We start from the raw sequence: 15,259 nt of genomic DNA on the forward strand, positions 1-15,259 counted from the left end.
CTCTCTCTCTCTCTCTCTCTCCCCTCCCCTCCCAGCATGGTCACTCTCTCTCTCCCTCCCCTCCCAGCATGGTCACTCTCTCTCTCTCTCTCCCCTCCCATCCCAGCATGGTCACTCTCTCTCTCTCCCCCTCCCCTCCCAGCATGGTCACTCTCTCTCTCTCTCTCTCCTCTCCCAGCATGGTCACTCTCTCTCCCCTCCCAGCATGGTCACTCTCTCTCTCTCTCTCCCCCTCCCATCCCAGCATGGTCACTCTCTCTCTCTCCCTCCCCTTCCAGCATGGTCACTCTCTCTCTCTCTCTCCCTCCCCTCCCAGCATGGTCACTCTCTCTCCCCTCCCCTCCCAGCATGGTCACTCTCTCCCTTCCTCCCCTCCAACCATGGTCACTCTCTCTCTCTCCCCTCCCAGCATGGTCACTCTCTCCCTCCCTACCTCCTCTCATAGCATGGTCACTCTCTCTCTCCCCTCCCCTCCCAGCATGGTCACTCTAGCTCTCCCTCCCCTCCCAGCATGGTCACTCTCTCTCTCCCTCCCCTACCAGCATGGTCACTCTCTCTCTCTCTCTCTCTCCCTTCCCAGCATGGTCACTCTCTCTCTCCCCTCCCCTCCCAGCATGGTCACTCTCTCACTCTCCCCTCCCCTCCCATCATGGTCACTCTCTCTCTCTCTCCCTTCCCCTCCCATCATGGTCACTCTCTCTCTCTCTCTCCCCTTCCCCTCCCAGCATGGTCACTCTCTCTCTCTCTCTCCCCTCCCAGCATGGTCACTCTCTCTCTCCCTCCCCTCCCAGCATGGTCACTCTCTCTCTCTCCCCTCCCAGCATGGTCACTCTCTCTCTCTCTCCCCTCCCAGCATGGTCACAATCTCTCTCTCACTCTCCCCTCCCAGCATGGTCACTCTAGCTCTCCCTCCCCTCCCAGCATGGTCACTCTCTCTCTCTCTGTCTCCCCTCCCAGCATGGTCACTCTCTCTCTCTCACTCTCCCTCCCAGCATGGTCACTCTCTCTCCCTCTCTCCCCTCCCAGCATGGTCACTCTCTCTCTCTCTCTCTCCCCTCCCAGCATGGTCACTCTCTCTCTCTCTCTCTCCCTTCCCCTCCCAGCATGGTCACTCTCTCTCTCTCTCTCTCTCTCTATCCCTCCCATCCCAGCAATGTCACTCTCTCTCTCTCTCCTCCCAGCATGGTCACTCTCTCTCTCTCTCTCTCCCCTCCCAGCATGGTCACTCTCACTCTCTCTCTCTCTCTCCTCTCCCAGCATGGTCACTCTCTCTGTCTCTCCCCCTCCCCTCCCAGCATGGTCACTCTCTCTCTCTCTTCCCTTCCAGCATGGTCACTCTCTCTCTCTCTCTCCCCTCCCAGCATGGTCACTCTCTCTCTCTCTCTCTCCCCTCCCAGCCATGGTCACTCTCTCTCTCTCTCCCCTCCCAGCATGGTCACTCTCTCTCTCTCTCTCCCCTCCCAGCATGGTCACTCTCTCTCTCTCTCCCCTCCCAGCATGGTCACTCTCTCTCTCTCTCCCTCCCCTCCCAGCATGGTCACTCTCTCTCTCTCTCTCTCTCCCCTCCCCTCCCAGCATGGTCACTCTCTCTCTCCCTCCCCTCCCAGCATGGTCACTCTCTCTCTCTCTCTCCCCTCCCATCCCAGCATGGGTCACTCTCTCTCTCTCCCCCCTCCCCCCTCCCAGCATGGTCACTCTCTCTCTCTCTCTCTCCTCTCCCAGCATGGTCACTCTCTCTCCCTCCCAGCATGGTCACTCTCTCTCTCTCTCTCCCCTCCCATCCCAGCATGGTCACTCTCTCTCTCTCCCTCCCCTTCCAGCATGGTCACTCTCTCTCTCTCTCTCCCTCCCCTCCCAGCATGGTCACTCTCTCTCTCTCTCCCCTCCCAGCATGGTCACTCTCTCTTCCCTCCCCTCCCAGCATGGTCACTCTCTCTCTCTCTCTCTCTCCCTCCCCTCCCAGCATGGTCACTCTCTCTCTCTCTCTCTCTCCTCTCCAGCATGGTCACTCTCTCTCCCCTCCCAGCATGGTCACTCTCTCTCCTCTCTCTCCCCCTCCATCCCAGCATGGTCACTCTCTCTCTCTCCCTCCCCTTCCAGCATGGTCACTCTCTCTCTCTCTCTCCCTCCCCTCCCAGCATGGTCACTCTCTCTCTCCTCCCCCTCCCAGCATGGTCACTCTCTCTCTCCCTCCCTCCCCTCCCAGCATGGTCACTCTCTCTCTCCTCTCTCCCCCTCCCAGCATGGTCACTCTCTCTCTCCCCTCCCCTCCCAGCATGGTCACTCTATCCCTCCCTCACCTCCCGGCATGGTCACTCTCCCTCCCTCCCCTCCCAGCATGGTCACTCCCTCTCTCTCCCCTCCCAGCATGGTCACTCTCTCTCCCCTCCCCTCCCAGCATGGTCACTCTCTCCCTTACTCCCCTCCAACCATGGTCACTCTCTCTCTCTCCCCTCCCAGCATGGTCACTCTCTCCCTCCCTACCTCCTCTCCTAGCATGGTCACTCTCTCTCTCTCCCCTCCCCTCCCAGCATGGTCACTCTAGCTCTCCCTCCCCTCCAACCATGGTCACGCTCTCTCTCTCCCCTCCCAGCATGGTCACTCTCTCTCTCCCTCCCCTACCAGCATGGTCACTCTCTCCCTCCCTCCCCTCCCAGCATGGTCACTCTCTCCCTCCCTACCTCCTCTCCTAGCATGGTCACTCTCTCTCTCCCCTCCCCTCCCAGCATGGTCACTCTAGCTCTCCCTCCCCTCCCAGCATGGTCACTCTCTCTCTCTCTCCCCTCCCAGCATGGTCACTCTCTCTCTCACCCCTCCCAGCATGGTCACTCTCTCTCTCTCTCTCCCCTCCCAGCATGGTCACTCTCTCTCTCCCATCCCAGCATGGTCACTCTCTCTCTCCCTCCCCTCCCAGCATGGTTGGTCACTCTCTCTCTCTCTCTCTCTCTCTCCCCCCTCGCAGCATGGTCACTCTCTCACTCTCCCCTCCCCTCCCAGCATGGTCACTCTCTCTCTCTCTCTCCCCTCCCAGCATGGTCACTCTCTCTCTCTCTCTCCCCTCCCAGCATGGTCACTCTCTCACTCTCCCCTCCCCTCCCAGCATGGTCACTCTCTCTCTCTCTCTCCCCTCCCAGCATGGTCACTCTCTCACTCTCCCCTCCCCTCCCAGCATGGTCACTCTCTCTCTCTCTCTCTCTCCCCTCCCAGCATGGTCGGTCACTCTCTCTCTCTCTCTCTCTCTCTCTCTCCCCTCCCAGCATGGTCACTCTCTCACTCTCCCCTCCCAGCATGGTCATTCTCTCGCTCTCTCTCTCCCTCCCCTCCCAGCATGGTCACTCTCTCATTCACCTCCCCTCCCAGCATGGTCACTCTCTCTCTCTATCCCCTCCCAGCATGGTCACTCTCTCTCTCCCTCCCTCCTCTCCCACCATGGTCACTCTCTCTCTGTCCTCTCCCAGCATGGTCACTCTCTCACTCCCCCTCCCCTCCCAGCATGGTCACTCTGTCTCTCCCTCCCTCCCCTCCCAGCATGGTCACTCTCTCTCTCCCCTCCCCTCCCAGCATGGTCACTCTCTCATTCACCTCCCCTCCCAGCATGGTCACTCTCTCTCTCTATCCCCTCCCAGCATGGTCACTCTCTCTCTCCCTCCCTCCTCTCCCACCATGGTCACTCTCTCTCTGTCCTCTCCCAGCGTGGTCACTCTCTAACTCCCCCTCCCCTCCCAGCATGGTCACTCTGTCTCTCCCTCCCTCCCCTCCCAGCATGGTCACTCTCTCTCTCCCCTCCCCTTCCAGCATGGTCACTCTCCCTCTCCCCTCCCAGCATGGTCACTCTCTCTCTCTCTCTCTCCCCTCTCAGCATGGTCACTCTCTCTCTCTCTCTCCCACCTCCCGGCATGGTCACTCTCTCTCTCCCTCCCCTCCCAGCATGGTCACTCTCCCTCTCCCCTCCCCTCCCAGCATGGTCACTCACTCTCTCTCTCTCTCACTCCCCTCCCAGCATGGTCACTCTCTCTCTCCCCTCCCCTTCCAGCATGGTCACTCTCTCTCTCTCTCTCCCACCTCCCGGCATGGTCACTCTCTCTCTCCCTCCCCTCCCAGCATGGTCACTCTCCCTCTCCCCTCCCCTCCCAGCATGGTCACTCACTCTCTCTCTCTCACTCCCCTCCCAGCATGGTCACTCTCTCTCTCCCCTCCCCTCCCAGCATGGTCACTCTGTCTCTCCCTCCCTCCCCTCCCAGCATGGTCACTCTCTCTCTCCCCCTCCCCTCCCAGCATGGTCACTCACTCTCTCTCTCTCTCCTCTCCCAGCATGGTCACTCTCTCTCTCTCTCTCTCCTCTCCCAGCATGGTCACTCTCTCTCCCCTCCCAGCATGGTCACTCTCTCTCTCTCTCTCTCCCCCTCCCATCCCAGCATGGTCACTCTCTCTCTCTCCCTCCCCTTCCAGCATGGTCACTCTCTCTCTCTCTCTCCCTCCCCTCCCAGCATGGTCACTCTCTCTCCCCTCCCCTCCCAGCATGGTCACTCTCTCCCTTCCTCCCCTCCAACCATGGTCACTCTCTCTCTCTCCCCTCCCAGCATGGTCACTCTCTCCCTCCCTACCTCCTCTCATAGCATGGTCACTCTCTCTCTCCCCTCCCCTCCCAGCATGGTCACTCTAGGTCTCCCTCCCCTCCCAGCATGGTCACTCTCTCTCTCCCTCCCCTACCAGCATGGTCACTCTCTCTCTCTCTCTCTCTCCCTTCCCAGCATGGTCACTCTCTCTCTCCCCTCCCCTCCCAGCATGGTCACTCTCTCACTCTCCCCTCCCCTCCCATCATGGTCACTCTCTCTCTCTCTCCCTTCCCCTCCCATCATGGTCACTCTCTCTCTCTCTCTCCCCTTCCCCTCCCAGCATGGTCACTCTCTCTCTCTCTCTCCCCTCCCAGCATGGTCACTCTCTCTCTCCCTCCCCTCCCAGCATGGTCACTCTCTCTCTCTCCCCTCCCAGCATGGTCACTCTCTCTCTCTCTCCCCTCCCAGCATGGTCACAATCTCTCTCTCACTCTCCCCTCCCAGCATGGTCACTCTAGCTCTCCCTCCCCTCCCAGCATGGTCACTCTCTCTCTCTCTGTCTCCCCTCCCAGCATGGTCACTCTCTCTCTCTCACTCTCCCTCCCAGCATGGTCACTCTCTCTCCCTCTCTCCCCTCCCAGCATGGTCACTCTCTCTCTCTCTCTCCCCTCCCAGCATGGTCACTCTCTCTCTCTCTCTCTCCCTTCCCCTCCCAGCATGGTCACTCTCTCTCTCTCTCTCTCTATCCCTCCCCTCCCAGCATGGTCACTCTCTCTCTCTCTCCTCCCAGCATGGTCACTCTCTCTCTCTCTCTCTCCCCTCCCAGCATGGTCACTCTCACTCTCTCTCTCTCTCCTCTCCCAGCATGGTCACTCTCTCTGTCTCTCCCCCTCCCCTCCCAGCATGGTCACTCTCTCTCTCTCTTCCCTTCCAGCATGGTCACTCTCTCTCTCTCTCTCCCCTCCCAGCATGGTCACTCTCTCTCTCTCTCTCTCTCCCCTCCCAGCATGGTCACTCTCTCTCTCTCTCCCCTCCCAGCATGGTCACTCTCTCTCTCTCTCTCCCCTCCCAGCATGGTCACTCTCTCTCTCTCTCCCCTCCCAGCATGGTCACTCTCTCTCTCTCTCCCTCCCCTCCCAGCATGGTCACTCTCTCTCTCTCTCTCTCTCCCCTCCCCTCCCAGCATGGTCACTCTCTCTCTCCCTCCCCTCCCAGCATGGTCACTCTCTCTCTCTCTCTCTCCCCTCCCATCCCAGCATGGTCACTCTCTCTCTCTCCCCCTCCCCTCCCAGCATGGTCACTCTCTCTCTCTCTCTCTCCTCTCCCAGCATGGTCACTCTCTCTCCCCTCCCAGCATGGTCACTCTCTCTCTCTCTCTCCCCCTCCCATCCCAGCATGGTCACTCTCTCTCTCTCCCTCCCCTTCCAGCATGGTCACTCTCTCTCTCTCTCTCCCTCCCCTCCCAGCATGGTCACTCTCTCTCTCTCTCCCCTCCCAGCATGGTCACTCTCTCTCTCCCTCCCCTCCCAGCATGGTCACTCTCTCTCTCTCTCTCTCTCCCTCCCCTCCCAGCATGGTCACTCTCTCTCTCTCTCTCTCCTCTCCCAGCATGGTCACTCTCTCTCCCCTCCCAGCATGGTCACTCTCTCTCTCTCTCTCTCCCCCTCCCATCCCAGCATGGTCACTCTCTCTCTCTCCCTCCCCTTCCAGCATGGTCACTCTCTCTCTCTCTCTCCCTCCCCTCCCAGCATGGTCACTCTCTCTCTCCCTCCCCTCCCAGCATGGTCACTCTCTCTCTCCCTCCCTCCCCTCCCAGCATGGTCACTCTCTCTCTCTCTCTCTCCCCTCCCAGCATGGTCACTCTCTCTCTCCCCTCCCCTCCCAGCATGGTCACTCTCTCCCTCCCTCACCTCCCGGCATGGTCACTCTCCCTCCCTCCCCTCCCAGCATGGTCACTCCCTCTCTCTCCCCTCCCAGCATGGTCACTCTCTCTCCCCTCCCCTCCCAGCATGGTCACTCTCTCCCTTACTCCCCTCCAACCATGGTCACTCTCTCTCTCTCCCCTCCCAGCATGGTCACTCTCTCCCTCCCTACCTCCTCTCCTAGCATGGTCACTCTCTCTCTCTCCCCTCCCCTCCCAGCATGGTCACTCTAGCTCTCCCTCCCCTCCAACCATGGTCACGCTCTCTCTCTCCCCTCCCAGCATGGTCACTCTCTCTCTCCCTCCCCTACCAGCATGGTCACTCTCTCCCTCCCTCCCCTCCCAGCATGGTCACTCTCTCCCTCCCTACCTCCTCTGCTAGCATGGTCACTCTCTCTCTCCCCTCCCCTCCCAGCATGGTCACTCTAGCTCTCCCTCCCCTCCTAGCATGGTCACTCTCTCTCTCTCTCCCCTCCCAGCATGGTCACTCTCTCTCTCACCCCTCCCAGCATGGTCACTCTCTCTCTCTCTCTCCCCTCCCAGCATGGTCACTCTCTCTCTCCCATCCCAGCATGGTCACTCTCTCTCTCCCTCCCCTCCCAGCATGGTTGGTCACTCTCTCTCTCTCTCCCCCCTCGCAGCATGGTCACTCTCTCACTCTCCCCTCCCCTCCCAGCATGGTCACTCTCTCTCTCTCTCTCCCCTCCCAGCATGGTCACTCTCTCTCTCTCTCTCCCCTCCCAGCATGGTCACTCACTCACTCTCCCCTCCCCTCCCAGCATGGTCACTCTCTCTCTCTCTCTCCCCTCCCAGCATGGTCACTCTCTCACTCTCCCCTCCCCTCCCAGCATGGTCACTCTCTCTCTCTCTCTCTCCCCTCCCAGCATGGTCGGTCACTCTCTCTCTCTCTCTCTCTCTCTCTCTCCCCTCCCAGCATGGTCACTCTCTCACTCTCCCCTCCCAGCATGGTCATTCTCTCGCTCTCTCTCTCCCTCCCCTCCCAGCATGGTCACTCTCTCATTCACCTCCCCTCCCAGCATGGTCACTCTCTCTCTCCCTCCCTCCTCTCCCACCATGGTCACTCTCTCTCTGTCCTCTCCCAGCATGGTCACTCTCTCACTCCCCCTCCCCTCCCAGCATGGTCACTCTGTCTCTCCCTCCCTCCCCTCCCAGCATGGTCACTCTCTCTCTCCCCTCCCCTCCCAGCATGGTCACTCTCTCATTCACCTCCCCTCCCAGCATGGTCACTCTCTCTCTCTATCCCCTCCCAGCATGGTCACTCTCTCTCTCCCTCCCTCCTCTCCCACCATGGTCACTCTCTCTCTGTCCTCTCCCAGCGTGGTCACTCTCTCACTCCCCCTCCCCTCCCAGCATGGTCACTCTGTCTCTCCCTCCCTCCCCTCCCAGCATGGTCACTCTCTCTCTCCCCTCCCCTTCCAGCATGGTCACTCTCCCTCTCCCCTCCCAGCATGGTCACTCTCTCTCTCTCTCTCTCCCCTCTCAGCATGGTCACTCTCTCTCTCTCTCTCCCACCTCCCGGCATGGTCACTCTCTCTCTCCCTCCCCTCCCAGCATGGTCACTCTCCCTCTCCCCTCCCCTCCCAGCATGGTCACTCACTCTCTCTCTCTCTCACTCCCCTCCCAGCATGGTCACTCTCTCTCTCCCCTCCCCTTCCAGCATGGTCACTCACTCTCTCTCTCTCACTCCCCTCCCAGCATGGTCACTCTCTCTCTCTCTCTCCCACCTCCCGGCATGGTCACTCTCTCTCTCCCTCCCCTCCCAGCATGGTCACTCTCCCTCTCCCCTCCCCTCCCAGCATGGTCACTCACTCTCTCTCTCTCACTCCCCTCCCAGCATGGTCACTCTCTCTCTCCCCTCCCCTCCCAGCATGGTCACTCTGTCTCTCCCTCCCTCCCCTCCCAGCATGGTCACTCTCTCTCTCCCCCTCCCCTTCCAGCATGGTCACTCTCTCTCTCTCCCCTCCCAGCATGGTCACTCTCTCTCTCTCTCTCTCCCCTCTCAGCATGGTCACTCTCCCTCTCTCTCCCCTCCCAGCATGGTCACTCTCTGTCTCTCTCTCGCTCCCTCCCCTCCCAGCATGGTCACTCTCTCTCCCCTCCCAGCATGGTCACTCTCTCTCTCCCTCCCCTCCCAGCATGGTCACTCTCTCTCTCTCTCCCTACCCTCCCAGCATGGTCACTCTCTCTCTCTCTCCCTACCCTCCCAGCATGGTCACTCTCTCTCTCTCTCCCTACCCTCCCAGCATGGTCACTCTCTCTCTCTCTCTCCCTTCCCAGCATGGTCACTCTCTCTCTCCCCTCCCCTCTCAGCATGGTCACTCTCTCACTCTCCCCTCCCCTCCATCATGGTCACTCTCTCTCTCTCTCCCCTTCCCCTCCCAGCATGGTCACTCTCTCTCTCTCTCCCCTCCCAGCATGGTCACTCTCTCTCTCTCTCCCTACCCTCCCAGCATGGTCACTCTCTCTCTCTCTCCCTACCCTCCCAGCATGGTCACTCTCTCACTCTCCCCTCCCCTCCATCATGGTCACTCTCTCTCTCTCTCCCCTTCCCCTCCCAGCATGGTCACTCTCTCTCTCTCTCTCTCCCCTCCCAGCATGGTCACTCTCTCTCTCTCCCCTCCCAGCATGGTCACTCTCTCTCTCTCCCTCTCCCCTCCCAGCATGGTCACTCTCTCTCCCCTCCCAGCATGGTCACTCTCTCTCTCTCTCTCTCTCCCTTCCCAGCATGGTCACTCTCTCTCTCCCCTCCCCTCCCAGCATGGTCACTCTCTCACTCTCCCCTCCCCTCCCATCATGGTCACTCTCTCTCTCTCTCCCTTCCCCTCCCATCATGGTCACTCTCTCTCTCTCTCTCTCCCCTTCCCCTCCCAGCATGGTCACTCTCTCTCTCTCTCTCTCCCCTCCCAGCATGGTCACTCTCTCTCTCCCTCCCCTCCCAGCATGGTCACTCTCTCTCTCTCCCCTCCCAGCATGGTCACTCTCTCTCTCTCTCTCTCTCTCCTCCCAGCATGGTCACTCTCTCTCTCTCTCTCTCCCCTCCCAGCATGGTCACTCTCTCTCTCTCTCTCTCTCTCTCTCTCTCTCCTCTCCCAGCATGGTCACTCTCTCTGTCTCTCCCCCTCCCCTCCCAGCATGGTCACTCTCTCTCTCTCTCTCCCCTCCCAGCATGGTCACTCTCTCTCTCTCTCCCCTCCCAGCATGGTCACTCTCTCTCTCTCTCTCCCCTCCCAGCATGGTCACTCTCTCTCTCTCTCTCTCCCCTCCCAGCAAGGTCACTCTCTCTCTCCCCTCCCAGCATGGTCACTCTCTCTCTCTCTCTCCCTCCCCTCCCAGCATGGTCACTCTCTCTCTCTCTCTCTCTCTCCCCTCCCCTCCCAGCATGGTCACTCTCTCTCTCCCTCCCCTCCCAGCATGGTCACTCTCTCTCTCTCTCTCCCCTCCCCTCCCAGCATGGTCACTCTCTCTCTCCCTCCCCTCCCAGCATGGTCACTCTCTCTCTCTCTCTCCCCTCCCCTCCCAGCATGGTCACTCTCTCTCTCTCCCCCTCCCCTCCCAGCATGGTCACTCTCTCTCTCTCTCTCTCCTCTCCCAGCATGGTCACTCTCTCTCCCCTCCCAGCATGGTCACTCTCTCTCTCCCCCTCCCATCCCAGCATGGTCACTCTCTCTCTCTCCCTCCCCTTCCAGTATGGTCACTCTCTCTCTCTCCCTCCTCTCCCAGCATGGTCTCTCTCTCTCTCTCTCTCCCCTCCCAGCATGGTCACTCTCTCTCTCCCTCCCCTCCCAGCATGGTCACTCTCTCTCTCTCTCTCTCTCTCCCTCCCCTTCCAGCATGGTCACTCTCTCTCTCTCTCTCTCCTCTCCCAGCATGGTCACTCTCTCTCCCCTCCCAGCATGGTCACTCTCTCTCTCTCCCCCTCCCATCCCAGCATGGTCACTCTCTCTCTCTCCCTCCCCTCCCAGCATGGTCACTCTCTCTCTCTCCCCCTCCCCTCCCAGCATGGTCACTCTGTCTCTCCCTCCCTCCCCTCCCAGCATGGTCACTCTCTCTCTCCCCTCCCCTTCCAGCATGGTCACTCTCCCTCTCCCCTCCCAGCATGGTCACTCTCTCTCTCTCTCTCTCCCCTCTCAGCATGGTCACTCTCTCTCTCTCTCTCCCACCTCCCGGCATGGTCACTCTCTCTCTCCCTCCCCTCCCAGCATGGTCACTCTCCCTCTCCCCTCCCCTCCCAGCATGGTCACTCACTCTCTCTCTCTCTCACTCCCCTCCCAGCATGGTCACTCTCTCTCTCCCCTCCCCTTCCAGCATGGTCACTCACTCTCTCTCTCTCACTCCCCTCCCAGCATGGTCACTCTCTCTCTCTCTCTCCCACCTCCCGGCATGGTCACTCTCTCTCTCCCTCCCCTCCCAGCATGGTCACTCTCCCTCTCCCCTCCCCTCCCAGCATGGTCACTCACTCTCTCTCTCTCACTCCCCTCCCAGCATGGTCACTCTCTCTCTCCCCTCCCCTCCCAGCATGGTCACTCTGTCTCTCCCTCCCTCCCCTCCCAGCATGGTCACTCTCTCTCTCCCCCTCCCCTTCCAGCATGGTCACTCTCTCTCTCTCCCCTCCCAGCATGGTCACTCTCTCTCTCTCTCTCTCCCCTCTCAGCATGGTCACTCTCCCTCTCTCTCCCCTCCCAGCATGGTCACTCTCTGTCTCTCTCTCGCTCCCTCCCCTCCCAGCATGGTCACTCTCTCTCCCCTCCCAGCATGGTCACTCTCTCTCTCCCTCCCCTCCCAGCATGGTCACTCTCTCTCTCTCTCCCTACCCTCCCAGCATGGTCACTCTCTCTCTCTCTCCCTACCCTCCCAGCATGGTCACTCTCTCTCTCTCTCCCTACCCTCCCAGCATGGTCACTCTCTCTCTCTCTCTCCCTTCCCAGCATGGTCACTCTCTCTCTCCCCTCCCCTCTCAGCATGGTCACTCTCTCACTCTCCCCTCCCCTCCATCATGGTCACTCTCTCTCTCTCTCCCCTTCCCCTCCCAGCATGGTCACTCTCTCTCTCTCTCCCCTCCCAGCATGGTCACTCTCTCTCTCTCTCCCTACCCTCCCAGCATGGTCACTCTCTCTCTCTCTCCCTACCCTCCCAGCATGGTCACTCTCTCACTCTCCCCTCCCCTCCATCATGGTCACTCTCTCTCTCTCTCCCCTTCCCCTCCCAGCATGGTCACTCTCTCTCTCTCTCTCTCCCCTCCCAGCATGGTCACTCTCTCTCTCTCCCCTCCCAGCATGGTCACTCTCTCTCTCTCCCTCTCCCCTCCCAGCATGGTCACTCTCTCTCCCCTCCCAGCATGGTCACTCTCTCTCTCTCTCTCTCTCCCTTCCCAGCATGGTCACTCTCTCTCTCCCCTCCCCTCCCAGCATGGTCACTCTCTCACTCTCCCCTCCCCTCCCATCATGGTCACTCTCTCTCTCTCTCCCTTCCCCTCCCATCATGGTCACTCTCTCTCTCTCTCTCTCCCCTTCCCCTCCCAGCATGGTCACTCTCTCTCTCTCTCTCTCCCCTCCCAGCATGGTCACTCTCTCTCTCCCTCCCCTCCCAGCATGGTCACTCTCTCTCTCTCCCCTCCCAGCATGGTCACTCTCTCTCTCTCTCTCTCTCTCCTCCCAGCATGGTCACTCTCTCTCTCTCTCTCTCCCCTCCCAGCATGGTCACTCTCTCTCTCTCTCTCTCTCTCTCTCTCTCTCTCTCCTCTCCCAGCATGGTCACTCTCTCTGTCTCTCCCCCTCCCCTCCCAGCATGGTCACTCTCTCTCTCTCTCTCCCCTCCCAGCATGGTCACTCTCTCTCTCTCTCCCCTCCCAGCATGGTCACTCTCTCTCTCTCTCTCCCCTCCCAGCATGGTCACTCTCTCTCTCTCTCTCTCCCCTCCCAGCAAGGTCACTCTCTCTCTCCCCTCCCAGCATGGTCACTCTCTCTCTCTCTCTCCTCCCCTCCCAGCATGGTCACTCTCTCTCTCTCTCTCTCTCTCCCCTCCCCTCCCAGCATGGTCACTCTCTCTCTCCCTCCCCTCCCAGCATGGTCACTCTCTCTCTCTCTCTCCCCTCCCCTCCCAGCATGGTCACTCTCTCTCTCCCTCCCCTCCCAGCATGGTCACTCTCTCTCTCTCTCTCCCCTCCCCTCCCAGCATGGTCACTCTCTCTCTCTCTCTCCCCCTCCCCTCCCAGCATGGTCACTCTCTCTCTCTCTCTCTCCTCTCCCAGCATGGTCACTCTCTCTCCCCTCCCAGCATGGTCACTCTCTCTCTCCCCCTCCCATCCCAGCATGGTCACTCTCTCTCTCTCCCTCCCCTTCCAGTATGGTCACTCTCTCTCTCTCCCTCCCCTCCCAGCATGGTCTCTCTCTCTCTCTCTCTCCCCTCCCAGCATGGTCACTCTCACTCTCTCTCCCCTCCCAGCATGGTCACTCTCTCTCTCCCCCTCCCATCCCAGCATGGTCACTCTCTCTCTCTCCCTCCCCTTCCAGTATGGTCACTCTCTCTCTCTCCCTCCCCTCCCAGCATGGTCACTCTCTCTCTCTCTCTCTCTCTCTCCCTCCCCTTCCAGCATGGTCACTCTCTCTCTCTCTCTCTCCTCTCCCAGCATGGTCACTCTCTCTCCCCTCCCAGCATGGTCACTCTCTCTCTCTCCCCCTCCCATCCCAGCATGGTCACTCTCTCTCTCTCCCTCCCCTCCCAGCATGGTCACTCTCTCTCTCTCTCCCTCCCCTCCCAGCATGGTCACTCTCTCTCTCCCTCCCCTCCCAGCATGGTCACTCTCTCTCTCTCTCCCTCCCCTCCCAGCATGGTCACTCTCTCTCTCTCTCCCTCCCCTCCCAGCATGGTCACTCTCTCTCTCCCTCCCCTCCCAGCATGGTCACTCTCTCTCTCCCTCCCCTCCCAGTATGGTCACTCTCTCTCTCTCAGTCTCTCTCCCTCCCCTCCCAGCATGGTCACTCTCTCTCTCTCTCTCTCCCTCCCCTCCCAGCATGGTCACTCTCTCTCTCCCTCCCTTCCCAGCATGGTCACTCTCTCTCTCTCACTCTCTCTCCCTCCCCTCCCAGCATGGTCACTCTCTCTTTCTCCCCTCCCTGCATGGTCACTCTCTCTCTCCCCTCCCAGCATGGTCACTCTCTCTTTCTCCCCTCCCTGCATGGTCACTCTCTCTCTCCCCTCCCAGCACGGGCACACACTCTCTCTCTCTGTCTCTGCCCCCTTCCCCTGGATGTGTACCCCATGTCCCTGGCTGTGCTGCCCCCCCTCCCCAGGGTGTGTACTGTGCTGTGTTTGTGTTACAGGGACCTGTTGAGTGAGGGGCCGGGGATGCAGTTGGAGATCAGACTGAAGCCGGATGGGAGTGGGCAGCTCCATGTCCCGGGACTCACTCAGATCACAGTCACACGGTTCGAGGAGATCAGCAAGGTACAGGCTCGAGTCACCCTCCTCTCTGCCTCTCCCTCACTGTCTCCCTCTCTCCTTCTCTCTCTCCCTCTCTATCTCTCCCTCTGTTTCTCCCCTGAGTCTCTCTCTCTTTCTCACTCTGACTCTCTTTGCCCCCCTACTCTCTCTCCTCGCAATGACACACTCCCTTCCTCTCTCTCTCTCCCCACACTGTCACACACACTCTCTCTCTCTCTCTGTCTTCGCACTGACACACTCCCTCTTTCTCCCTGAACTGATACACTCCCTCTCTCTCCCCCCTCACTCTGACACTTTCCCTCTCTCCCCTCACTCTGACACTCTCTCTCCCCCCTCACTCTGACACTCTCTCTCTCTCCCCCCTCACTCTGACACACACTCCCTCTCTCTCCCCTCACTCTGACACTCTCTCTTCCCCCTCACTCTGACACACTCTCTCTCTCTCCCCCCTCACTCTGACACACTCTCCCTCTCTCCCCTCACTCTGACACTCTCTCTCTTCCCCCTCACTCTGACACTCTCTCTCTCTCCCTCCTCACTCTGACACACTCTCTCTCTCCCCCCTCACTCTGACACACTCCCTCTCTCCCCTCACTCTGACACTCTCTCTCCCCCCCTCACTCTGACACACTCTCTCTCTCCCCCTCCTCACTCTGACACACTCTCTCTCTTCCCCCCTCACTCTGACACACTCTCCCTCTCTCCCCTCACTCTGGACACTCTCTCTCTCCCCCCCTTACTCTGACACACTCTCCCTCTCTCCCCTCACTCTGACACTCTCTCTCTCCCCCCTCACTCTGACACACTCTCCCTCTCTCCCCTCACTCTGACACTCTCTCTCTCCCCCCTCACTCTGACACAACTCTCCCCTCTCTCCCCTCACTCTGACACCACTCTCCCTCTCTCCCCTCACTCTGACACTCTCTCTCTCCCCCCTCACTCTGATCCTCTCTCTCTCTCTCCCCCCTCACCTCTGACACACTCTCTCTCTCCCCCCTCACTCTGACACTCTCTCTCTCCCCCCCTCACTCTGACACTCTCTCTCTCTCTCCCCCCTCACTCTGACACACACTCCCTCTCTCCCCCTCACTCTGACACTCTCTCTCTCTCTCCCCCCTCACTCTGATCCTCTCTCTCTCTCTCCCCCCCTCACTCTGATCCTCTCTCTCTCTCTCTCTCTCCCCCCTCACTCTGACACACTCTCCCTCTCTCCCCTCACTCTGACACTCTCTCTCTCTCCCCCCTCACTCTGATCCTCTCTCTCTCTCTCTCCCCTCACTCTGACACACTCTCTCTCTCCCCCCCTCACTCTGACACTCTC

At 59.8% G+C, this 15,259-nt stretch overlaps 1 protein-coding gene across 1 annotated transcript in view; it reads left to right on the forward strand.

Moving 5' to 3' along the window:
* Positions 1 to 15,259, forward strand: part of LOC122548250 (kinesin-like protein KIFC3) — a 190,204-nt gene that overhangs the window by 127,868 nt on the left and 47,077 nt on the right. Inside the window, exon 16 of the mRNA XM_087987773.1 lies at positions 13,818 to 13,947. Coding sequence (XP_087843899.1) covers positions 13,818 to 13,947 — 130 coding nt within the window. The remainder of the gene's footprint in view (positions 1 to 13,817; positions 13,948 to 15,259) is intronic.

Source organism: Chiloscyllium plagiosum, unplaced genomic scaffold (assembly GCF_037043375.1).
Source record: "Chiloscyllium plagiosum isolate Xiang-an unplaced genomic scaffold, Cpla_swu_hap1 HiC_scaffold_5, whole genome shotgun sequence".
NCBI lineage: Eukaryota > Metazoa > Chordata > Chondrichthyes > Orectolobiformes > Hemiscylliidae > Chiloscyllium > Chiloscyllium plagiosum.